At 45.0% G+C, this 24,301-nt stretch overlaps 2 protein-coding genes across 6 annotated transcripts in view; both read right to left on the reverse strand.

Moving 5' to 3' along the window:
- wwp2 (WW domain containing E3 ubiquitin protein ligase 2) overlaps window positions 1-10,506 on the reverse strand; it is a 52,716-nt gene extending 42,210 nt beyond the window's left edge. For 2 of the 5 annotated variants that reach the window (XM_061221375.1, XM_061221374.1), the window contains exons 1-5: window positions 10,409-10,506; window positions 8,923-9,004; window positions 4,053-4,209; window positions 3,389-3,510; window positions 1,223-1,360 (exon numbers count right to left, since the gene is read on the reverse strand). In XM_061221375.1, coding sequence (XP_061077359.1) covers window positions 1,223-1,360; window positions 3,389-3,510; window positions 4,053-4,209; window positions 8,923-8,992 — 487 coding nt within the window. In that variant the 5' untranslated portion in view covers window positions 8,993-9,004; window positions 10,409-10,506. Of the gene's footprint in view, window positions 1-1,222; window positions 1,361-2,517; window positions 2,529-2,590; window positions 2,607-2,795; window positions 2,815-3,388; window positions 3,511-4,052; window positions 4,210-8,922; window positions 9,005-10,408 lie in introns of those variants that run through there. The other 3 variants (XM_061221378.1, XM_061221377.1, XM_061221376.1) reach the window with 3 other exon arrangements.
- A 286-nt stretch (window positions 10,507-10,792) lies between these two features.
- Window positions 10,793-21,884, reverse strand: LOC133111923 (diacylglycerol O-acyltransferase 1-like). Its single transcript, XM_061222563.1, has 19 exons — window positions 21,749-21,884; window positions 21,157-21,193; window positions 20,858-21,048; window positions 20,082-20,169; window positions 19,738-19,778; window positions 18,360-18,439; window positions 18,191-18,243; window positions 17,106-17,214; window positions 16,783-16,887; window positions 16,593-16,643; window positions 16,220-16,323; window positions 16,000-16,038; window positions 15,764-15,805; window positions 15,498-15,542; window positions 15,205-15,317; window positions 14,040-14,105; window positions 13,250-13,337; window positions 12,863-12,925; window positions 10,793-12,551 (listed from the first exon to the last, which is right to left on the reverse strand). Exons 3-19 carry the CDS (start codon window positions 20,986-20,988, stop codon window positions 12,393-12,395), a joined length of 1,377 nt encoding a protein of 458 aa, XP_061078547.1. The 5' UTR covers window positions 20,989-21,048; window positions 21,157-21,193; window positions 21,749-21,884; the 3' UTR covers window positions 10,793-12,392.
- Between the last annotated feature and the right edge of the window lie 2,417 nt (window positions 21,885-24,301).

Raw genomic sequence — 24,301 nt, forward strand, 5'->3', positions numbered from 1 at the left:
ACACACACACACACACTCAGAAAAAGGCAATTCATTCCTCTCAGAGCACAATATTAACCTTAACACACACACACACACACACACACACACACAGACACAGACACAGTAACAGACACAAGCTCACACACACACAGACATGCTCTGTACACATCCACACAAAGACACACAGACACAGTGTATGACTAAGCTATTGAGTCCAAATGAAAAGGCTCGTATGCAATTAGAAAAATAAACACACGGGGCATAAATGGTGGCGGAAGCTCCTATTACTCCATAAATCAGTTAACCTCCAACCCCCTCCTGACACACCCTAACCCCCCCCTCAGGACCCAATACTAGCGCACTGTTCCCAACAGTAACATGGCTTTAGTTCAGAGCAGTTAGCTGTGTTCTCTGGTTGTGACACTGAGACCGGTGTGTTCTGGAGGCACACTGAACCTGCTCCTGTTCCACACCGGAGTTAATGTTGAGATGAACTGGTGCTGGAAGTGGGTTTCATTTCCAACACCTTGGGTTTCATAGCTCTTATACCCTGTGCTGGGTGCTGGGGGTAATCTGAGGGGAGTGAGTGTGTGTGTGTGTGTGTGTGTGTGTGTGTGTGCGCTTGAATGTGTGTGTGTGTGTGAGTGTGTGTGCGTGTGCGTATAGGTGTGTTGATGTGTGTGTGTGTGTGTATAGGTGTGTTGATGTGTGTGTGTGTATAGGTGTGTTGATGTGTGTGTGTGTGTGTGTGTGTGTATAGGTGTGTTTGTGAGTGTGTGTGTGTGTGTGTATAGGTGTGTTGATGTGTGTGTGTGTGTGTGTGTGTGTGTGTGTATAGGTGTGTTGATGTGTGTGTGTATGTGTATAGGTGTGTTTGTGAGTGTGTGTGTGTGTGTATAGGTGTGTTGATGTGGGTTTGTGAGTGTATAGGTGTGTTTGTGAGTGTGTGTGTGTGTGTGTGTGTGTGTGTGTGTGTATAGGTGTGTTGATGTGTGTTTGTGAGTGTATAGGTGTGTTTGTGAGTGTGTGTGTGTATAGGTGTGTTGATGTGTGTTTGTGAGCGTATAGGTGTGTTTGTGAGTGTGTGTGTGTGTGTGTGTGTGTATAGGTGTGTTGATGTGGGTTTGTGAGCGTATAGGTGTGTTTGTGAGTGTGTGTGTGTATAGGTGTGTTGATGTGTGTTTGTGAGTGTATAGGTGTGTTTGTGAGTGTGTGTGTGCACCTATGAGGCGGGACTCACTGTCTGTCGCTGAGCTGCCATTGGGCAGGGATCCCAGATCAACAGCCAGGCCGTCCAGACAGACGGTGAGCTCTCCACCCGCTACAACCGATCCTCTGTTTTCTGTGTGCAGGGCCAGGCTGAGCTTCACATTCTCCACTGAGAGAGAGAGAGAGAGGGAGGGAGAGAACAGCATGTCACACACCGACACGCACAAACCCACAGCATTGTACCAGTCCTGAAAGGGGGCCGAACACAGGGCTTCACTCACATATTCTCTTTAACTCAGGTTAGTGTTCTAGAACTAGTGATTGTGACATCAGCATTAGAATGTTCAGTTAAGAACATTCCAATTTCATTCTACGCAACATAAGATTGTATCATTCTAATTACATTCTAATTACATTTGTGATGTAGCGTTTCCCAACATGTAGCGTTGCCTTGTGGAAAAAAATGTAAAAGTTCAAATGAATAAAAAAAAAAAAACTTAAATGCATGAATCCTATTCACAAAGGCAAAAAATAAACATGAAAAGAATGCATATCACCTCATTAAAACGCGGAACGAACATTCAGGCCTCGTGTTGTAAAGTCACATCAACATCACAGTATGTTGCTTGCATTTGAGAGTGGCATGCCAAGAGATTCCGGAAATATGTAGAGCCGCAGGAGGAGAAAGGAGGGGATACACTGTCTGAAAGGGCTTAATGATGCAAATAAAATCACCTACATTTGCCCCCTAACTGGTTAGACCCATGAAAGTAAATTTTCTGTGCTCAACACCACTGAAATGGCTGGCCATCTGTGACGGTGTAGTTTCCAACTTCTGCCCGTATAACATTTCAGGCTCCGACTAAATAAAATAAACACACCGACCAGGCGCGACTCAGCCGTGAAACATGAAGCCGTAATGAGCTGGTGACCCCCAGACCCCCGTTCTTTAGGGGGGTCCCCCCGTTCTCCTCTGCCGCGTGGACTGGGTGTAAACTCCCCGCACGAGAAAGGTTTAGGACGGATGTGGAATTTGGCAGAGCCGGCTGTGGAGGTGTGACTGAAATGTCCGACGTGGGGACAGTGTCGTTTACAAAATGGCCGCCCGGACCAAGCAGCATTCCGCTCGCGAATCCATCAGTTTATTCATTATGCGTCTGACGGGTGCAGTCTCGGAATGCGCTTGGGTGTTATTCCATGGGAGAAAGGCCAGATAAAGACCAGTTACAACATATGTGTGTGTGAGAGTGTGTGTATTCACCCTTGCCCTGGTGTGTGCGGTGTGTGTGTGTGTGTGTGTGTGTGTGTGTGTGAGTGTGTACTCACTCTTGCCCTGGTGTGTGCCCTGGTGTGTGCAAAGTGTGTGTGTGTGAGTGTGTGTGTGTGAGTGTGTACTCACTCTTGCCCTGGTGTGTGCGCAGTGTGTGTGTGTGTGTGTGTGTGTGTGTGTGTGTGTGTGTGTGAGTGTGTACTCACTCTTGCCCTGGTGTGTGCGCAGTGTGTGTGTGTGTGTGTGTGTGTGTGTGTGTGTGAGTGTGTGCTCACTCTTGCCCTGGTGTGTGCGCAGTGTGTGTGTGTGTGTGTGAGTGTGTGTGTGTACTCACTCTTGCCCTGGTGTGTGCGCAGAGTGTGTGTGTGTGTGTGTGTGTGAGTGTGTACTCACTCTTGCCCTGGTATGTGTGTGTGTGTGTGTGTGTGTGTGAGTGTGTGTGTGTGGGTGTGTACTCACTCTTGCCCTGGTGTGTGCGCAGTGTGTGTGTGTGTGTGTGTGTGTGTGAGTGTGTGCTCACTCTTGCCCTGGTGTGTGCGCAGTGTGTGTGTGTGTGTGTGAGTGTGTGTGTGTACTCACTCTTGCCCTGGTGTGTGCGCAGAGTGTGTGTGTGTGTGTGTGTGTGAGTGTGTACTCACTCTTGCCCTGGTATGTGTGTGTGTGTGTGTGTGTGTGTGTGTGTGTGTGTGTGTGTGTGAGTGTGTGTGTGTGGGTGTGTACTCACTCTTGCCCTGGTGTGTGCGCAGTGTGTGTGTGTGAGTGTGTGTGTGCGTGTGTGTGTGTGAGTGTGAGTGTGAGTGTGTGTGTGTGAGTGTGTACTCACTCTTGCCCTGGTATGTGTGTGTGCGCGTGTGTGAGTGTGAGTGTGTACTCACTCTTGCCCTGGTATGTGTGTGTGCGCGTGTGTGAGTGTGAGTGTGTACTCACTCTTGCCCTGGTGTGTGCGCAGAGTATCCAGCAGGTCAATGGTGGCGCTCCCAAGCAGCTCTTTCCTCAAGGTGTGGCAGCTCCACAACTTCAGATCCAAACGACTCTGGGGGGTCACATTCCTGCACACACACACACACACACACACACACACACACGTTACCCGACACCAACGCAATTTGAAAAGTGAAAGTAAGACTGGCTTTGGAACACAATCCTGTTTGTAGAGGATAGTGTATTGAAAGAAGACTGCACTGTAAAAAAGACAGCATACTGCAAAGAGGATAGTGTACACAGAATGCTGTTTTCTTTACAGTGCAGCATCTTCTTTCAACAGTGTATTGCCAAGAAGACAGTGTATAGAAAACAGGGTACTGTGAAGAGGAAAGAGAGACAAAGATGTAAAGTTAACTGTAAATATAACAGTGACAAAGATGTATAGTAATAAATAAACATGGTGTTAAAATTGATATCAAAAGGCAGAAGGAGGATGTCCAACATCCCCATGGAGGCTTGGTCATGGTGAGGTAACGGTACGGTAATACTCCATATGGGGGGGTGCGATAGGGCGAAGATGAGAACACCAGTGAGACCAGGTGTGATGCTGAGAGAGGAGGACTGTGGGAAACGGAGTTCTGCTGAGAGCGGAGGGGGGGGGACTCACAGGGTGAGGTCCTCGTTCCACTGCAGCTCGGGGTGCCCGCTGCGTTTGCCCGTCTTCTTGGTCTCGCTGGTCAGGCCGTCCGCGGTCACCTCCACGAAGGAGCTGAGGCGGGCGTTTCTGCCGGGGAGTTTGGGGGACTGGGGCTTGGCTGACAGCACTGGAGGACACAGAGAGAGAGAGAGACATCAGGCCCCCTCTCCAGCCTGCTTCTGCCTTACAGATCACCATAGATCAGGGGTGCACAATGCCGGTCTGCATACTGGTTTCTGGTCCAACAAATTGCCTTGTATTTAATTTGCTGACAGCTCTATAAATTACCCTGGTTCAAGCCGGTACTTGAGCACAGTAAAATCATTAGGATACACTTGCAGTCTGTCGCTGTAGCCAGTACTTATACACGTCAGATAAGATATGGGGGCGTGCCTGTAGCGTAGTGGTTAAGGTAAACGATTGGGACACACAAGGTTGGTGGTTCTAATCCCGGTGTAGCCACGATAAGATCCACACAGCCGTTGGGCCCTTGAGCAAGGCCCTTAACACTGCATTGCTCCAGGGGAGGATTGTCTCCTGCTCAGTCTGTACGTCGCTCTGGATAAGAGCGTCTGCCAAAATGCCAATACTATATGATTGAGTCAATTAAATAATTAAGACAAGAAGTTGGCACAAAATCCTCAAACGGATGGGCCCTTGCTGTGCAGCCCTGCCATAGATAGATACACGCAAACAGTGCTCCAGCATTGTTCTGTCCTCATGAGAAAAAATGTTTCATGGTTCGTAGATCGCCGCACAATAAGCACCTCGGGCGCCTCGGAATCACGGCAATGGGCATGAGACGAGATGGCTTGAAGAAGGCGTGTCGCTCTCCTTCGGGCCGCCGAGGGACGGGGTACGGGTGGTGCATCTAATACTAGCTCTAATTGAATCAGACGAGGTACAATTGGCTACCAAATTGTGAGAAAAAGGGAAAAATCCGGAAAAAAAAAAAAAATAGAATACAGGAGTGTCTTGGATGGTAAAAACATGTTGCACTGAGAACATTTTGAAAAATATACTTTTTTGTAAATGTCCCTTGCAGCACAAGTGTAAACTGTTTGTCTCCTGCTTAGGCTAATCAACTGTAAGTCGCTTTGGATAAAAGCGTCAGGCAAATGACATGTAATGTAAGGTAATGTACTTCTTGAGATTTAGACCAGATACGTGTGTCCTCTGCCAGGGACAAAATTTAACTGCTGGGTCAAAGGAGGATATACAAGAGCAATAACTTGTGATTAACCGACCGTGAAAACCTCCATACCTGGTCTACGGTATTCTCTGTTATTTTATTTTGTTGGAGTGCTCCACCGTGCTTAGGTGAACAGCTAGGACCTGATCGACCAGTGTCGACCAGTGTCCAAGCTGAAATACGGGACCCCCCATCCCCTGTCAAAGCCAGTGCCGATGATATATCACCCCATGGGGCATGAAAGACCAAACCCACCCACATCCCTTCCTTCAACCAGTCAGAGCTGCTGCTTTTCAATGCTGCTTTGATTTTCTCATGAACCGCTCCTTCATTGTTTTTGACAATACTGTGAAGGTCCTCGGACACCGACGTCAGGCAAAAGAAGCACCCATAAAGGAGGGAGGAGGGAGGAAAGGAGGGAGAGAGGGTGGGTGGGTGGGTGGTTGACGGAATAGAGGAGCCAGAGGACAGTGTCTCCCCTATGAGCGGACTGATTTATAACTGCAGCCTGAATGACCATCACCAGGGCTCTCACGGGCAAACAGTGCCCTCTAGTGGGATCCAGGAACAACACACACACACAGCAACAACAGAGGCTACCATGGGAACACCTCCCCGCCTTTGTCTCTTTCAGTTTCAGTTTTAGACATACACCAAGGTTTCATATGATTGAACTAATAGACTCGCTACTATACTTGCAAGACCTTACATTTGACTATGTGAGACTAGGTCGTCCAGCAGTGGGTCTCCCCCAAAGTCAAAATGAGGCCCATGCCCTCAGTTTCAGAGCCCTGTTTTAGTGCCGCTCAGCCAGACCGAGGGCTATTGGGCAGTTTTCTTCACGTCACATACTAACTCTATATTAGCCTTAATCAATTTCACAAATAGAGACAGTGTGTAGAAGTCGGACTCTTGTTCAATATTCTGCTAAACAGATATGAGACAGGACAGGACTGTAAGGGGAAGGAGAGGAGAGGAACACATATCCAGCGCAAGTATTACAGTATCGGACATGGTTCAGTCCTTTTAATAAATATTTTTTGGTTTTTGAGGGGGGGATTTAATTTTCACCCAATTTAAAATGCACCCTTTGGAATGGTGGGACTTTCCAGTCACTGCAACATCCTTCCGTAAACTCAAGAGGGGAAGAAAGCCCACAGGCATCCTCCAAAATGCTTCCTTTTCTCGAGTCTAAGGGCTGAGCTGTGACATCAGCGCACCAGGGGACACTGGGACAGTGAAGGAGTGGCTTTCTCCAACTGAGGAAGTTCCGGCAAACGGTCCACCTCCGCCTGGGGCTCCCAGCAGGCCAGCCACGTCACAGCACGGAATCAAATCATTTCATTACATTACATTACAAAGCATTTAGCAGACGCTCTTATCCAGAGCGACGTACAACGAAGTGCAGATCGAACACAAGAACAAGTGTGAAGAGGACCCTAGAGGACAGTACAGTTCCGAGCCCTAGCGTGACCATACAGATACAATTGGAACCCTTGAAGAATACATCAATTTACGAACTTGCATACAGCTAGAAGCTAGAATACCCCGAGTACAACAATACAATACAACAATATCTATATATAACTATATATAAGTGCCATTATAATCTATGGCATATACAAGGCTAATCATGGTGGTGAGGTAGGGAGGGAAAGGTGCAGCCTGAAGAGATCAGTCTTCAGTCTGCGTTTGAAAGTGGCCAGAGACTCAGCTGTTCTGACATCCACAGAAAGGTCATTCCACCACTGTGGGGCCAGAACAGACAGAAGTCGTTCAAATCAAATCAAATCAACCAGGGTCAAATACGTCTTTGTTTTGGACTCAAATACTTTTCTGAACTTGATTGATCTTGTCTGGAAGAGATGTCTGGAACCAAGAAGACCAGAAGGCGGGGTTTGCACCTTCTGACAGTTATTTCATAGGTTCCCATACACCAGTTCAGTAAAGCGAAGAAAATGAATCCAAAACAATTGCAGAATTGACTGAGGTCTGACTGGTACGCCATGCGTCAGTGAGCCAAGGGCGGCCATTTTAACAGGACACGGCAAGGGCTGCCATTTTAACAGGACAGGCCAAGGGCAAGCCCTTAGTTTTCCACGGCCGTTACTTAAAACACTGTGCAACGCACCTCGGCCTTACACCTGAGGTGCGTTCAAGATGACGAACTATGTTTGCAGCAAACAGTTACTGTTGAACGATTTTAAATCAACATTCCATTTAGTTCACCACCAACGCATTTTGAATACAAATGAATGTGACTTAAGATTCAACAATGCCAGCCAGCTGATTAGTTGCTTATGTGCGATTTATTTTTTACGGTAAGAACAAATATTACACTGATTAAAGTGTATTATAACAGCCAAATAATTGACAACGTTTGTTCTCTCTGTGTCTTCCTCATCGGCAGCCATTTCTGTTTATGGCGCGCAACCTTTTAAAATAGGAAAATACAGAGAACAAGCACCGGTCTGATTCGCCTGCAGGAAAAACACCCCTACGAACTTTCCGACATGCTGAGCGGAGAGGAACAGCCTTGGCAGCCTGACAAAATGGTGTGGGTTTGTGTTCCTTGAGTGGTGAAATACCATACGGCCCCCTAGACATTTCAACACTCACATGTTGAGTCAGCCTGGAATAGCCAGCATGCAATCTGTGTGACCTTAAATCACAACACATCTGCAATCTGTGTGAGCTTCAGTCACAACACATCTGCAATCTGTGTCAGCTTCAGTCACAACACATCTGCAATCTGTCTCAGCTTCAATCACAACACATCTGCAATCTGTGAGCTTCAATCACAACACATCTACAATCTGTGTCAGCTTCAGTCACAACACATCTGCAATCTGTGTCAGCTTCAGTCACAACACATCTGCAATCTGTGTTAGCTTCAGTCACAACACATCTGCAATCTGTGTCAGCTTCAGTCACAACACATCTGCAATCTGTGTCAGCTTCAGTCACAACACATCTGCAATCTGTGTCAGCTTCAGTCACAACACATCTGCAATCTGTGTCAGCTTCAGTCACAACACATCTGCAATCTGTCAGCTTCAGTCACAACACATCTGCAATCTGTGTGAGCTTCAGTCACAACACATCTGCAATCTGTGTGAGCTTCAGTCACAACACATCTGCAATCTGTGTGAGCTTCAGTCACAACACATCTGCAATCTGTGTCAATTACAATCACAGCACATCTGCAATATGAGCATACTTGTAATGCATGAGCTTCAGTGGAAACACATTCTCTTACAGTGCTGAGAAAGGGTAAAACTGTCCGTACAAGTCTTAGGAAGGCAGATGGTGCCGTCAGAGTGCGAAACACATCTACCAAACCAAAGTTCACCAAAAACACACTATTTATGCTCCGCATTACTGCTCACACAGCCTGGCGCGTCAGTAACAAGCCTGGGGCAGAAGAAAAGAGCACCAGGAAAAAACCAAGACACTCAAAACTATTACTGAGCAGAAGGGACCCGTCACATAGCAACAGCAGGAAGTGGATGACTGTGTTTATTCAAAAAAAAGAAAGTCTAAGCACTACACACATTTCCCGCGATGTGACAGACATGCACGGGGGTGGCAGCGAATGAGTGTACGGCCAGGGCAAACGCAGGGCGGGTGGGGCGGGGTTTATTCTACCTTTCAAGGTCAACTGCGACTTCTCTGCGGTCTGGGCGACACCAGGTCGGCTCACGCTGGCTGCTGCCATGGCAACACAGCTCTGAAATACAACATCATCATCATCATCATCATCATCATCATCATCATCGTCATCATCATCATCATCATCATCATTGTCATCATTGTCATCAGAGATCTGTAGCAGAGGCTGTTGGTATCTTCTGGACAATGGCGTGAAGCTGTTGAACCATGAGGAGGAGATAGGTTTATAGGTCCTTATTATAACTGGGATATTCTTGTCTTGCTGTACATTTCCTGAAACCAGCAGTCTACATGTATGACTCACATGTAAAATGGAAGCTTGAAAAATGTCATATTTGTTTTATGTGTACACAAAGCAAATGCATACAAGAAAGAAATGTCATTAAATTCAATCAAATCACAGTCCCCATGAAGCACAAAGAAATATCCTCCACTATAAGGCAAAAAGAGTTTCCACACTCCCACCTCAAAAGAATGAAAAAGAACTGGGTTATTATGGTTTTACTTCCCACTTTAATATCAGCACAATGACTCGCACAGTTAACAGGACAATGAGACAGTTGACAGAAAAGACGGCGCTGGTTCAAAGCTCATTCACATAAACTAGAAGGGCAATTGGCTCACTGACAGCTAGTTACGGGACAGGAACAATGTTTTCGGGACAGGAACAATGTTTTCATGACAAAACAGTTCCGGTGTCTGCACCGTGCTATTGGGAGAACAGTTTCTCTATCGATGTTAAAAATTGATATCGTCTAATGTTTAATCAGGTTTAATTTGGCAGCTTCATTCGGGACCTTCGGGCCTCTAGGACTTGAACAATATTATCACAGCTCGCACCAGGCTGGAAAGAAAAGCTGGCTCGTGCACTTTTACTTAGCTCGCAAGCTGCGCAGGTAGGTAGCTGCCACTAGAATTAGGAAGACATGGCATTTATGTGCAAGCCTCTCTTTGTGAAAACTGACAATATCTAAACACCATTCATAGCTAGTAATAATAGATATCTAGCGAGTTAGCTAGCTTGGCTTCCTGGTTACTAAGCACAGTGTTTGCGAGTTAGTCAGATAACATTTTCTCTCCAGTAGCTTGCTGTGAGTTCAAAGCATCATAAAACGTAACGTTAATATGAGCTGAAAATCAGCTGGCTTTATTATGAGTTATCTTGCATGTGCTGTAGGTTCAGCTCCATGTTGTTGCTGCCAGGGGCAAAACAAAACAAGCGCCGCGTCTCCCAAGTGAAATACCCGGACGACAACAATAACGCTAGCTTAGCTGGCTAACGTAGCTAGCCGCTACAAATACGACAGCCAGCCTGGATTCTGAGATCGCATTTAAAGGGTATCGTGACAAATACCGTAGATTATTCTAGCACAGCGAAACAAGTGAATTATGCCAGGAGATATGGAGACCAACAGATCCATGTACAATATGTAGAAAGACAGGAGCGTTTTGTCAGTCCTACCTTATTTCAGTGGAGATCCGACGGCTCTAGTTAACTTTCATTTCCGCCTCAATGTCAGGATCACCTGACGAAGCCACCAGGGCCGCAATGAATTGTGGATCTCAAACATGTCCATATTCTCCATTTGCACATCATTTAAAATGAGTTTTAAACGAATAAAATATTTTAAATATAGAGCAATTATTTAAAAAAAATATTCAAAGAAGAATCGAGAATAAACACCAAATGATATAAATTACGTGGTTCAAAACAAAGCTTTGACTAGTCTCATTACAATATTCTTAATCTCCTTAGCTATATCGGCAAATGAATATAGGCATCATTGTTATGGAACAGAAATATTACATTTGCATAAATGCTGATCAGAAAATACACTCACAAAGGTTTTACATATAATATATTTATTTGTGTGACAGACTTATCATATATATTTGTACATAGTCTTTAAAAATGTATGTTTTTGACTCAAATGGCATCCCCGCCGAAAAAAATAAAAAACTCAAGCTAGGTTTTGAAACAGCTGGTAGTTATTTGACCAGTAAAACCAGCTCCATACTCAACATGGTTTGACCAGCTCAAGCTGTTTCGAAACATCTGGTAGCTAGTATTTCAAGCTGGTCATAGCTGGATTTTACACCTGGGATTATTTAAAGTTATACCTCACTAAAATAATTTATAAGAATTACACTCCTTGGTCCAGTGGTCAAACGCACACATACACACCACATAATAAACATATACACACTCCACCATGCAGTGTCACTCACTGTTAGTGAATCATCTATCTGTAATTTAGAAATTATATTGAGTTTTTTTTTTTATCACTAGGAAATGGCTAAATGGTTGGAATTTATATAGCGCCTTTATCCAAAGCACTGTACAATTGATGCTTCTCATTCATCCATTCACTCTCACTCACACACACACACACACACACACACACACACACACACACACACACACACACACACCAATGGCGATTGGCTGCCATGCAAGGCACAAACCAGCTTGTCAGGAGCAATTGGCGGTCAGGTGTCTTGCTCAGGGACACCTCTACACACCCAGGGCGGGATCGAACCGGCAACCCTCCGACTTCCAAGTGACTGCTCTTACCTCCTGAGCCAATGTCGCCAACTACACAAAAAAAGCACATCTTTTCAAATTTCCCAACGGATGTCTGGATACTCTTAAGAAAAATCTGTACACAGTACTTAGTCCCCTGGAAACCTTCAGACTTCCTCTCTGAGGGAGTCTAAACAAGGTCAATGTTCTTACAGGAAGCTCTCAAGGTCTTCAAATGGACTGATCCATTTTTCCACTGCGAGTGAAAAACCGTGGGAGTCACCGTGGGCATGTGGTGAAGTGAGTCACTTGTCCATGGTGGCTTCAAGACAAGTAAGCACTTATTGCAAAATAGTCAAGCATAAGAACAGCTGGATATTATTTTACTGCTACTGGCAAACTACACTCAGCTTCCAGGTGGAGTACCTTAGAATTGTACAAAGAATTGATGAATGGCCCATTTTTGCAGAATCACGGTGTAACCGTTTAGAAGTTGTATGTAAGATGCTGGGAACTACAATGCAACACTATCCCCCATATGTGTACACACACACACACACACACACACACAGGCATTCAGACCTAGGGTTTCTCGGTTATCAGCTGACAGGCCTTTTATTACAGATCAAAGGGTAGCATTATATGACAACATCGTCATATTTCCATCTGGAGACAATGTGCTTCCTGTTAGTTGAGAATGGAGCGGGGAGAGGAATACGACCAAACCCAATTACATATACAGGTGCACACACAAACACACACACACACACACACACACACACACACTCACACAAACACACACACACGCATTTCACACCATTCTGTGTTTCTACCATTTCACTCAGGTGAACAGGTATAGGGAGGATATAAAGGTAGAGGTGTAAGTGAATGTCCGGGGTGGGTGGGCTCATGGTGGTAGAGTTCAGTAGAGGGTCCAGTGGGGCTGGCCGCGGTTGGTGATGTAATGGTCGTGGAAGTACGTCATCACTGCCAGAGGGGGACCCATCAGAAGGCAGAGCCACACCAATCCGTTACCATAGTTACCAGTGAAGTAGCGTCCCAGGAACACTGCGACCAGGAGCTGGGGGAGTTTGGGGGGGGGGGGGGGGGGTAATCAACAATCACTGAGGGTGCCCCTTCACGACTAACTTTAGGCAGTGTGTCAAACTTCTACACTTTACTGAGCTTGTCTGGTGTATTGGAACCTATGAAACACTCTCAAAAACAGCAAACCTGGTCCTCTTGGTCGGCTCAATTGCTCCAGGCAAGATCATTTGAGCACAGAAAAGTATTTGAATCCAAAGCAATGACATATTTGACCCAGGTCTGGATTTCACTGGGATGGCTGTGTGGTGTCACTGACAGTGAACCAGCAGCTTCACAGACTCTCACCTCCAGCAGCATGAGGAGGAAGATCCACAGACGCCAGGTCCTCAGGGGCACAGCTATGACATACTGACAGGGAGGACAGACCATAACACTGCATTACATTACATCAATGGCATTCGGCAGATGCTCTTATCCAGAGCGACGTACAATAAAATGCAAAGTGCATACCCATAACCAGGGATAAGTGCGCTGTCAGTTTGGTTCATGTTCAGTTCACAGTTTGTCGTGGTCCTGGTCTGTTCATAGCCAGTTTTGTTCACGGTCAGTTTACAGTCAGTCCTGTTCACGGTCAGCCCAGTTCAAGCCCTGTTCACGGTCAGCCCTGTACAAGGTCAGCCCTGTTCGCGGTCAGTCCTTTTCATGGTGGGCCCTGTTGGCGGTCAGTCTTACCTCACAGAGAACTGCGGACATCAGGAAGGCCAGTAGCTCAGCCTGCCTGGGCGGGACTCCCCTCTTCACCAGCGGGGTGTACAGATGTCTGACAGAGAGAAAGGACAGTATGTACAGGAGTGTGTGTGAGAGAGCAGTCTGTACAGGAGTGTGTGTGAGAGAGCAGTCTGTACAGGAGTGTGTATGATAGGACAGTCTGTACAGGAGTGTGTGAGAGCAGCAGAGAGAAAGGACAAACGCTCACCGAGCACTTTATTAGGAACATCTTTATTACAGCTACATATTCATGCGATTATCTAATCAGCCAATTGTGTTGCAGCAGTGCAATGCATACAATCATGTAGATACGGGTCAGCAGCTTTAGGTAATGTTCACATCAACCATCAGAATGGGGAAAAAATGTGATCTAAGAGACTTAGACTGTTGACTGTGGAATGATTGTTGGTGGCAGACAGGGTGGTTTGAGTATCTCAGAAACGGCTGATCTCCTGGGATTGTCACGCACACTAGTGCAAAAAACTTTTAAAAATCCAGTGAGCAGTTCTGCAGACAGAAACGCCTTGTTAATGAGAGACGTCAAAGAAGAATGGCCAGATTGGTCAAAACTGACAGGAAGGTGAGAGTAACGCAAATAATAACACATTACAACAGTGGTATGCAGAAGAGCATCTCTGAACAGACAATGCCTAATAACTGTAAGTGGATAGGCTACAGCTAAAAAATATGTCTAATTAATACCTAATGAAGTGCTCGGTGAGTGTATGAGCACAGTACAGTCCAGCGGTGTTACCTGTGGCTCCACTTGTGAAACAGAACAGTCAGTTTTCTCCAAAAGCTCTTGAGGGTGTCAGCATTCCTGCATACAGGACACAGATAGGACTGTGGGATCTTCCACAAGCATATGCGGTGTGCTACGTCAGACTTAAAGATGCAGTTCACCCAAAAATGAAATTAAAGTATAGCTCCACTTACGCACAGTAATATTTATCCATCCAGATAGTTTTGATGAGATTTGACAAGTTTTCTAGATACAGTCCACCGTGATACAATGGACCTCTATCGACCCATATTTTTGTGGTGCGCTGAAAATTGACATTCAAAAAAACAGCAATGTCTCTTTCAAGATATAATGCCATGCTTTACTCACAACATCCATAGAGCTTAATTTGTATGTCAAAGTATGCCAACCGTGTATCCGAGCGAAATCTCTGGCAGGCGGACTGGTATGAAACCTGAGAGGTGGTGATGTGATGCTCATGGAATGTGACCGTCTGTTGTAGTTTTAATATAGCAACTTGTTAGCAACATACTTTATTAAAGCACACAACAGCTTCAAATGCATAGCTGATATATTTTGTGTAATTTATGTCATCTAACAAAATGTCCGTTGTATCAAGGTACACTGCATCTAGAAAACTCAACAAATCTAGAAAACTTGTCAAATCTCAGCAAAAATATGTGCGTAGACAGATATGTGGGTAGACAGTACTCTGGGTAGGTGCACACATACTTTAATTTTTGGGTGAACTGCCTCATCTGTGGGTTTGGTGTGACACAAGTGCTCTGGGTTGAAATGAACACAGGTTCTGTGGGTTGAGTTGGACACAGGTTCTGTGGGTTGAGTTAGACACAGGTTCTCTGGGTTGAGTTAGACACAGGTTCAGTGGGTTGAGTGGGATGCAGGTTCAGTGGGTTAAGTTAGACACAGGTGCTGTGGCTTGAGTTAGACACGGGTTCAGTGGGTTGAGTTGGACACGGGTTCAATGGGTTGAGTTAGACACAGTTTCTGTGGTTTTATTTAAACACAGGTTCTGTGGGTTGTGTGAGACACAGGCTCTGGGTTGAGTTGAACACAAGTTCTGTGCTTGAGTTAGACACAGGTTCAGTGGGTTGAGTTTGACACAGGCTCTGGGTTGAGTTGAACACAGGTTCAGTGGGTTGAGTGGGAGACTCACCACCAGTCGCCATAGAAATGTCGGTCCCCAAAGCGCAGCAGCTCTCCGCTGAAGTTGAGGCAGGAGTGACAGAACAGGAAGAAGAGCATCAGCCACAGGAAATGGGTTGGTGCCTGCAAGAGGATGAGGAACAGCATCACTGTCCACTGCCCACCCTTCACCCACCCACACACACACACACACACACAGACACACACACACACACGCACACACACATGCACACACAGACACATACGCACACACACATGCACACACCGACACACACACATGCACACACACACACAGATACTCACCACCAGCTCCACCAAGTGCTCAATCCTTGTAGTGACGTCCATGTTCTTCAGAGAGAGAAAAAGCCCAACACAGCTGAGGTGGGTTAGTGGACACCAGTTTTGCAGAACTTCATTCAAACTAACTGTAAAATCTAAGGTCACTCAAAACCACTATGAATCATAACATCCCTCAAACTCACAGTGAATCAAAAGATCACCCAAACTCATAGTGAACTAAAACATCACTCAAACTCACAATGAATCAAAATATAGGTATTCAAACTCACTGTGAAGGAGTTATCTGACCTCTGGAATAGGGGAGCAATCCACTGCGAAAGATAAGAGAAGAGGGAAGAAGAGGAGATCACATCTGAAAATTCATCAGGGTGAATTCCACAGAATAGTTGAAACTGTAAAAGCACAAATTATACTCAATTCAATTTCCCTCATGTTAACAAAGCAGATTACATTAAACCAAAGCAAGCACGGGAGATCAAATCCCAGGTAACCCAGGTAAACACACCTGCTGCACAATTCCCACCATGAGCTGTGTAAGGACCACCTGCAGAGACAGATTCAAGTCAACGGTGTAAGTGATTTATCGACAGGTAATCACACACTTCAGGCAATTCATTAATTGGTTGTTAACAACCAAACAATTTGTTGCCTGAATAATCGAATCGGGCCACAAGCTCTAGGTGAGAGACACAGTCAAGGGTTTAGGCTGCCCACACCAGCCTCACCATCTCCTGCAGCCTGTGGAACAGGAAGTTGAGGCGGATGCTGGGGGTGCATGGGAAGTCCCTCTGGTAGCAGAGGGTGGGGGCCAGGAGGAAATAGTACAAGTCTGAAAGAGGGCAAAGGTCAAGGGTAAAAGGTTAACTATCTGTCTATAATCTGTTGAAGGTTCTGAATACAAAAGGCAAAGACAATAAAAGTGTGTCTGCATGCATGCATGTCTGTGTGTGTGTGTGTGTATGTGTGTGTGTGTGTGTGTGTGTGTGTGTGTGTCTGTCTGTCTGTGTGTGTGTGTGTGTATGTGTGCGTGTGTGTGTGTGTGTGTGTATGTGTGCGTGTGTGTGTGTGTATGCACATGTGTGTGTGAGATGTTCTCACCCCCAATGGTCAAATGGTCGGTTCGCTCTCCACTTTCCTGTGATTTAATCCCTTTTGAAAAAAAATTCAGAAATCAGTGACAACTACAGACACAATCACACAGAAATAAGTAATACCAATAACACGTGAGAATACAAACACACAATGTTTCAGAAACAACCATCCACAGTATCCCTGTACGTAGGCTTACCTGGAGCCATGACAAGGTCCTGTCGATACCACCTGTTTGTCTCTTGGTATGAATACAGTTTAAGCCCCAGGACAGTGTAGATACAGAGAGAGAGGAGGGCGCCTCCTGGTGGGGACATTCATACGGTATGGGGTTAGGCGTCTTGCTCCGGGACACTTCGACACACCCAGGGCGGGATCAAACCAGCAACCCTCTGAGTACCAGACGGCTGCTCTTACCGCCAATTTCACCCACACATGCAACGGTCAGAATTAAGCTGCACATTCAGTTAATTAGTACAATAAGCAATGAAAGTGTCGTGTAGATGACGACGGTATCCTTACCTGTGGATAGAGAGGTGTCCTGCTGTAGAATAACAGTAGAGGGAAACAGCATCAAAACCGCCAGGTTCAAGAGGTGTAGACAGCGCCCCACACTGGATGGGATCTGCCCCTGCGACAGGCACAGCGAAAGAGTCTGGACCTCATACAGACATTACACTACATTACATTATTGGCATTTGGCAGACGCTCTTATCCAGAGCAATGTACAACAAAGTGCATACCCATAACCAGGGATAAGTGCGCTGAAAGACCCTAGAGGGAAGTACAATTTCAACTGCTTGGAAGGCTAGCACCAATGTTTTGAATTTGATGCGAGCCATGACAGGCAGCCAGTGGAGGGAAGTAAGCCAGGGGGTGACGTGTGAGTATTTGGGAAGGTTGAAGACCAGATGAGCTACTGCATTCTGGATAAGTTGGAGGGGTCTGATGGCGGACACTGGGAGGCCAGCCAAGAAGGAATTGCAGTAGTCCAGGCGGGACAGAACCATCGCTTGGACCAGGAGCTGGGTCGAGTAGGGGGTGAGACACCACAGACCTCACAAACAGCCGAAAACACAGACACACCCATGAACACGCGCAACAGCGATGAGGACAATGCAACATGAGAGAGGTACTGATGCAGGACACTACAGTGGGGCCTCAGAAATGGTGGGGTGAATGTGACCTGATGACATCACAGCTATAGTTGATGGCATCACAGCTATGTAGGGAATTATAGTGAATGCCCATCACCAATAGTGGGTGGACTTTCACTTGATGACATCGCAATGATGCTGGGAATTATAATTTATAATCAATCATAAAGATGTGATTTATAGTTTGACATCACAATGAAACACAAGGAAGTGGAAAATAGGCAGAACACAGTTTTTCACTAGTGATGGTATGAAACCAAATTTATACGAAACTGAGCTTGGTATAAAACTGTCCATACATGCCATTTATCCCATTTCTTAAAACACAAAGCTGTAGAGAAGGCAACTCTTCCTCAAACACACAGGTCCTCCTATACCGCCCCTACCACAGGGTGTGGAGTCCCTGGTGTGGAATATATATGGCTGGGAAAGAGGGAGTCCTGGCCTCACCTTGTCCTGGCACTGTTCCAGCAGCAGGGCGGCGACAGTGAACAGGTTGGCAGCTGCCGGGGCAGAGAAGCGGTGAATAAAACCCTTGGGCAGCAGACAGGCTGTCCGTTCGGGTACATTTACAGAACAGACTGAATTGTGACACCAGAGCCAAGAAACAGAGCCCCACCCATGATGAGGTAGACCGACGGCCAGTCGTCCTCAATCAGGTGTTCCAGAACCTTCCACAGATCGACCAAGAACCCATGTCTGTCAGAGAGAGGGGGAAGTGACATCACAAATCTCATAGTGTGTATTTACAGTCCCCTCCAAAAGCATTGGAACAGCAAGTTCTTCTTTGCCCTACACTCAAGACAATTGAGTTTGAGGTCATCACATGTAGATGAGAGGACAGATCCAAATTTAAGCTTTAATTTCCTTTTTTATCGAAATTTGTTTCACCTCCTGAAGAGGAGATTGAAGGGAAAACCCCCTCAAATCTGTCAGGCACCAGAACAACAAACCCAATAGTGAGACCACAGGAGTTCAAGTTAAAGTCTTTATTAACTTTGCAACAGATCAGACAGACAGGGGTTGAGAACGGTAAATCAAAGGTAGTCCATACACAGCAAGTCAAATCAGAACAGAAGGGTAATCCTCAAAACAGAAGGGTAATCCACAAAACAGAAGGGTAATCCACAGAACAGAAGGGTAATTCACAAAACAGAAGTTGAAAGCAACACAGGTCGAAACACGGGAAGTCAGACGGATATAAACGTTGGAGAGTATGGCAAAAGCACATGACAATCTGGCAACAAGAAGATGAAAGAGAAGGCCTTAAATACGCAAATAACAAAGGGAAATAACAGTCAGATGTGTGAAACAATCAGGAAGTGAGAAACAGGTGAAATGAATAAATGGAGTGAATAGGGAGACAGACTGACTACGGAAAGCACAAAGGGTAACAAGATACGGAATCGCTATCGCTAAGGACAGAAAACAGAAAACAGAAAACAGAGATCGTGACAGAAACAAACAACAGCTGAAAGAGTCTGCAGTAAAAGCCAGGAAAAGCATCACAAAAGAAGAATGCAACAGTCACACGGTCAATGCAGTTATTGCAAGCAAGGGATATGCTAACAAATATTAAGTGTTATTTACTTTAATTTACTTAAATACTCTTTGTTCCAATACTTTTGCTCACCTAAAAGTTGGGTCTAACACATCTGTTGTCCCCTGTTCATCTTTTTATCTCAAATGTATTCAGTGTATTGCAAAAACAAAGGAATTGACCTTGCTGTTCCAATACTTTTAGAGGGGACTATATGTATGTATGTGTATGTCTGTGCATGCATGTGTGTACAGCAGCAAGCTGTGGTTGTGAAGTGTATTTGTGTGTGTGTGTGACTGTATGTATGTGTATGTGTGTGTATGTATGTGTGTGTGTGTATGTGTGCATGAACATACATACATTTTGTATGTGTATATGAATGTGCATCTGTGCATTTGTGTGTGTGTGTGTGTGTGTGTGTGTGTGTGTGCGTGTGTGTGTGTGTGTGTAAACTCACTGAATGAAGTTCTCCAGGAAGAGGTGTGCATGAGTCAGGACCTGCAAAAAGACAAAACACAGCTGTCCAAACCCACTGAAATACACAGGAAACCACCAAGACCAACACACACCGACTTGCAGCTAGAGCTGTAGAGAGAGAGACTCACCACCATCAGAGACCAAACATAGAGAGGGAGGGAGGGAGGGAGAGCGAGAGAGAGAGGGAGGGGGAGAGAGAGGGGGAGGGGGAGGGAGAGAGAGAGGGAGGGGAGAGAGAGGGGGAGGGGGAGGGAGAGAGAGAAAGAGAGAGGGAGAGGGAGAGAGAGAGAGAGAAAGAGAGAGAGAGAGGGGGGGGGCACTCACCAGGAGGATAATGATCCAGTTTAGGATCCCTCGGTAGTCAGTGAAGCGACTGGCAGAGCTCAGCAGGGAGTCCTGCACTCGGTGACAGCTGCAGTGGCAACAGCGTGAGAAACAGCCAGTCAAACAGCCAGTTAAACAGCCAGTGAAACAGCCAGTGAAACAGCCAGTCAAACAGCCAGTTAAACAGCCAGTCAAACAGCCAGTTAAACAGCCAGTCAAACAGCCAGTCAAACAGCCAGTCAAACAGCCAGTTAAACAGCCAGTCAAACAGCCAGTCAAACAGCCAGTTAAACAGCCAGTCAAACAGCCAGTTAAACAGCCAGTCAAACAGCCAGTTAAACAGTCAGCCCCTGTTACAGCTGCACCACAGCCACCGCAAACATACAAAATCTGACACCTGTTCTGCACAGAGATTCATTTTTATTGACAGGAAAATAATTGGTAAAACTGAAAAAGCTAGGAGCGTGCTTCAATTACAAGACCTGCGTGCTCCTCAAGATGGGTGAAGCAAAATAGGAAATATGAGACAGGTGAGAGCAGTCCCTAAAAAGAGAGAGACTGGCCCATACAGTCCTAGGCAACCAAGACCCCATTTTGGGCAGAGAGAGGTAACAACCCTAGAAACACCTCCACCAATAAAACAACAGACTTACCATCCAATGTCGTACACTGCCATTATCAATGCTAACGTCATATATACACACAACCAGTCAAATTTTATAATCAGTGTTACACAGTGAGGACATTGAGGCTTGTATCCAAACGGCACAACCTACCAGAACATGTCCATGTCGGAGTCAGGTTCGGAGTCCAGGTCAGAGCCATCGCAGGTGGAGTCCGGACTCGCGTCTCCCGGGAGGAGGTCGGAGAAACAACCAGTGGACCGAGATTTCCGCACTTCAGCCATCACAGGTCTTAAACACACCTACCAGCTGGAGGCAGTGTAGAGCAACTAAACTGAGAGTCACTGTACACACAAGCACACACACACACAGAATACTATTATATACACACTGCTTTAACTTCCCACTTGGTATATAGTGTCAAAAGCATGGCAAAAGGGCAGACAGGTTACCATTGAAGATTCCTTCAGTGACGTTGGGTTTGTGTGGCTGCATGAAATAGAAATGGCAAATAATTAAATATTACGCCAACATTGGCGACAATTTGCATTTTCCGTTTCCGGTTTTATTTTTAATATCAAATGGGCACCGGCAATTAACATCTACGCCACAGCATCCATGTGGTCCTGAATGTCCTCATCACTACAAGCGACACCCGGCGCAGGTCAGCTGACCGAAAGAATGTCCGTTAAGAAGGAAGATGTTCGCGTTTACGCGAGTTTATTTCTTTGCAGTTGCTGCCTATTGCAGAGACGAATTTATGACAGCATTGAAGAGCGGAGTGTAGCCGAACCCCACGCCTCGCCTCCCCAATGCAGATTGCAGTAGGGTAGCCTACATCTTTACCTGCTACATACTGGTTACGACATTAACCTAATGTAACTAAATCATACAGACGCATATCAATTCACCTTGTAGGTCATATGCAATTACAGTGCAAAAGTAAAATAATGGTTGAGAACATTGTCGTTTAAGCGTTTCGCGCATCTCATAGCATACTATTGGCTATGGCAATTATTATTGTTTGAAAAACAAAATCCTCACATGTAATTCGTAGATATTCCTTCAGTTTCTCGTTGTCTGGCGTCCATTTTGATCTCTTGTGACAGTCGCCAAGCTCTTTATCAGATACACCCACAAAGCATTGATTACTCATGATTTGTTATAATTCTGATCTGGTTTTATGTTATGCGCGCACCTGACCCGGCGTGAAAGCGAGCGCGTGCCACCCAGTCCGGAGACGGCTCATGAATACATCAGCTTCAGCTAGAGGACAGCTCGAATCAGCTCGCCGACAACCTTATTTCTTATTACACGTAAGCTATTAAAAAAATAATTAAGTCACCCATCCCTCGAGAAAACATAAACCTCAATTTGCAAATTATTGAAACACACATTGGCTAAATATTAATCATGAGATAGCTTGGCAAAGGCTTTACTGTATATGAGTACACTGTCTGTCAAAATGGCGTTTGAACATTTTAATTTAATTTCAGAACGTACTAAACGCTATTTTGTAATTTATATATATATATATATATATATATATATATATATATATATATATATATATATATATATATATATATATATGTGTGTGTGTATTTATATGTATATATATATTTATATATATACATACATATAAATACACACACACACACACATATATATATATATATATATATAGGCACGACATCCATCCCAATAGCTTTATAAAGTGAATCTCTTCTCTGGATGGAGGTGCAGGACCTCACCACTAGAAAAGTTAGCAACCTCTTGAGACAGGTGAAGACATTATTTAGCCAATTAAATGAACAATACATTTACATTGTATTGTAAATTCTATACAATTACAGTTGTTCAAGGTGAATATACCCAAGATTCCAGAGGGAAGTGTCTTTGTTATACTGTACCCTTATGTGAAACTCGTTATTCCCTGTAGGAATCATGTGACACCAATACCAGTTGCATTTTTTGTGGGCCTTTTAAAATCCAAAGGAAATATAATCTCCATGGAGTCAACAGTGAAAACGCCATGCATAACCAATTGCCTATACAATGATGAAAGCACACACTCAAACAAAGCCAAAAACATCCCAAAAGCAATCCCATTACCAGCTACTGGGATTCTCAATGGATTTGAATATCTCATTAATTGTTCTCAGTATTATTTTAGAAAAGAAAAAGGTGTGTTTATTCAGGCTAATAATGACTTCCACCAGTCATAAAACTCCCCTTCATATTATGAACAATAATCGCAATTAAAACAAGGCCTATAATTGATTCATTGATTTGCAAAAATCATGTTAATCTCAATTTGCCTGGCAAATATTATGTTATTATAACCAAAGAATTTTGGACAAAATCCTGATTACATTTTTGACTGAGATATCAACATTAGAATCCTGCCGTCTGACCACTGATTGGCTGTTGATTGGACTCAAAAGCCACTCATCTGAGTGACAGATAAATGGACATAATGTGCAATACACCTGTCTTCTTACGTTAGGAACAGCATATAATAACAACATTAATAGCCTTACAGTCCAGTCTTTTTGTGGTAAATAACTATAGTGTTACTAGAACCAGCATTTTGTTGTCTCCCACTTCTGCACCATGACCCTTCTCCTACATCAAAACTGGGGCGACATTAGCTCAGCAGGTAAGAGCAGCCGTCTGGCAGTCAGGGGTTTCTGGTTCGATCCTACCCTGGGTGTGTTGAAGTCCCTGAGCAAGACAAGCCCCAGTTGCTCCCAACAAGTTGATTGGTGCCTTGCATGGCAGCCATTCACTGTTGCTGTATGTGAGAGTGTGTGTGTGTGAATGGGTGAGAAACTTCAATTGTACAGCGCGATATAAATGCAAACCATTTACAAAAACTCTACTGCCCACTGAAGGGCTGACCGATGAGCTCCAGATTCATTTTTCCAGTGGCCCGGCAGACCGGACTCTTGGCAGCCTCTTGCTGTACTATTGGCTGATGAGTATTTCCCTGCTTCACATTGACAGCCACGGCCTTAGGTACATGGTCTTAAAGGTCACACATCGCGGGAAATGGCATTTCCCCTGCCAAGTGGATCATAAAGGAGTTGAAGGTGCTATAAAAAACACTGAAAATATAAAAACACAGTCAACAAATGAATCCACACAATCTCTATGAAGAAACTGAATTTAAACGTGTTCCGTGAAGTTATATTGCAACGATACGTTCGTTTGCTTCGCAGATGGCATTCAGTTCGTTGCAGCTAACCAGTGATCTCAATGAGCCTGAAAGATATAATTACAAAAACAGCCTGTTCTGGGTAAAGCTCATAGGAGGCGCTGGAGAATTGACATGTAAAACTGGATGTTGTTTTTTGGAACTTAAAACTTGTCTTGTTACTGATATCAGGACCTAAAATAAAACCCTGGAAAGGTGTACAATATAGGACCTTTAAGTGTTCCATCCATCCATCCATCCATTATCTGAACCCGCTTATCCTGATCAGGGTCGCAGGGGGGCTGGAGCCTATCCCAGCATACATTGGGCGAAAGGCAGGAATACACCCTGGACAGGTCGCCAGTCTATCACAGGGCACACACACCATTCACTCACAC

The sequence above is a fragment of the Conger conger genome, chromosome 15, assembly GCF_963514075.1.
Source record: "Conger conger chromosome 15, fConCon1.1, whole genome shotgun sequence".
Taxonomy (NCBI): domain Eukaryota; kingdom Metazoa; phylum Chordata; class Actinopteri; order Anguilliformes; family Congridae; genus Conger; species Conger conger.

Bases quoted from the DNA above. Each gene is read 5' to 3' on its own strand.
- LOC133111923 (XM_061222563.1), bottom strand. From the start codon at position 20,988: ATGGCTGAAGTGCGGAAATCTCGGTCCACTGGTTGTTTCTCCGACCTC. The intron at 16,644-16,782 runs GTAAGCCTACGT...TTTTTTCAAAAG, and splicing joins GGACCTTGTCATGGCTCCAG to GGATTAAATCACAGGAAAGT. The intron at 16,324-16,592 runs GTGAGAACATCT...GCCCTCTTTCAG, and splicing joins CGACCATTTGACCATTGGGG to ACTTGTACTATTTCCTCCTG.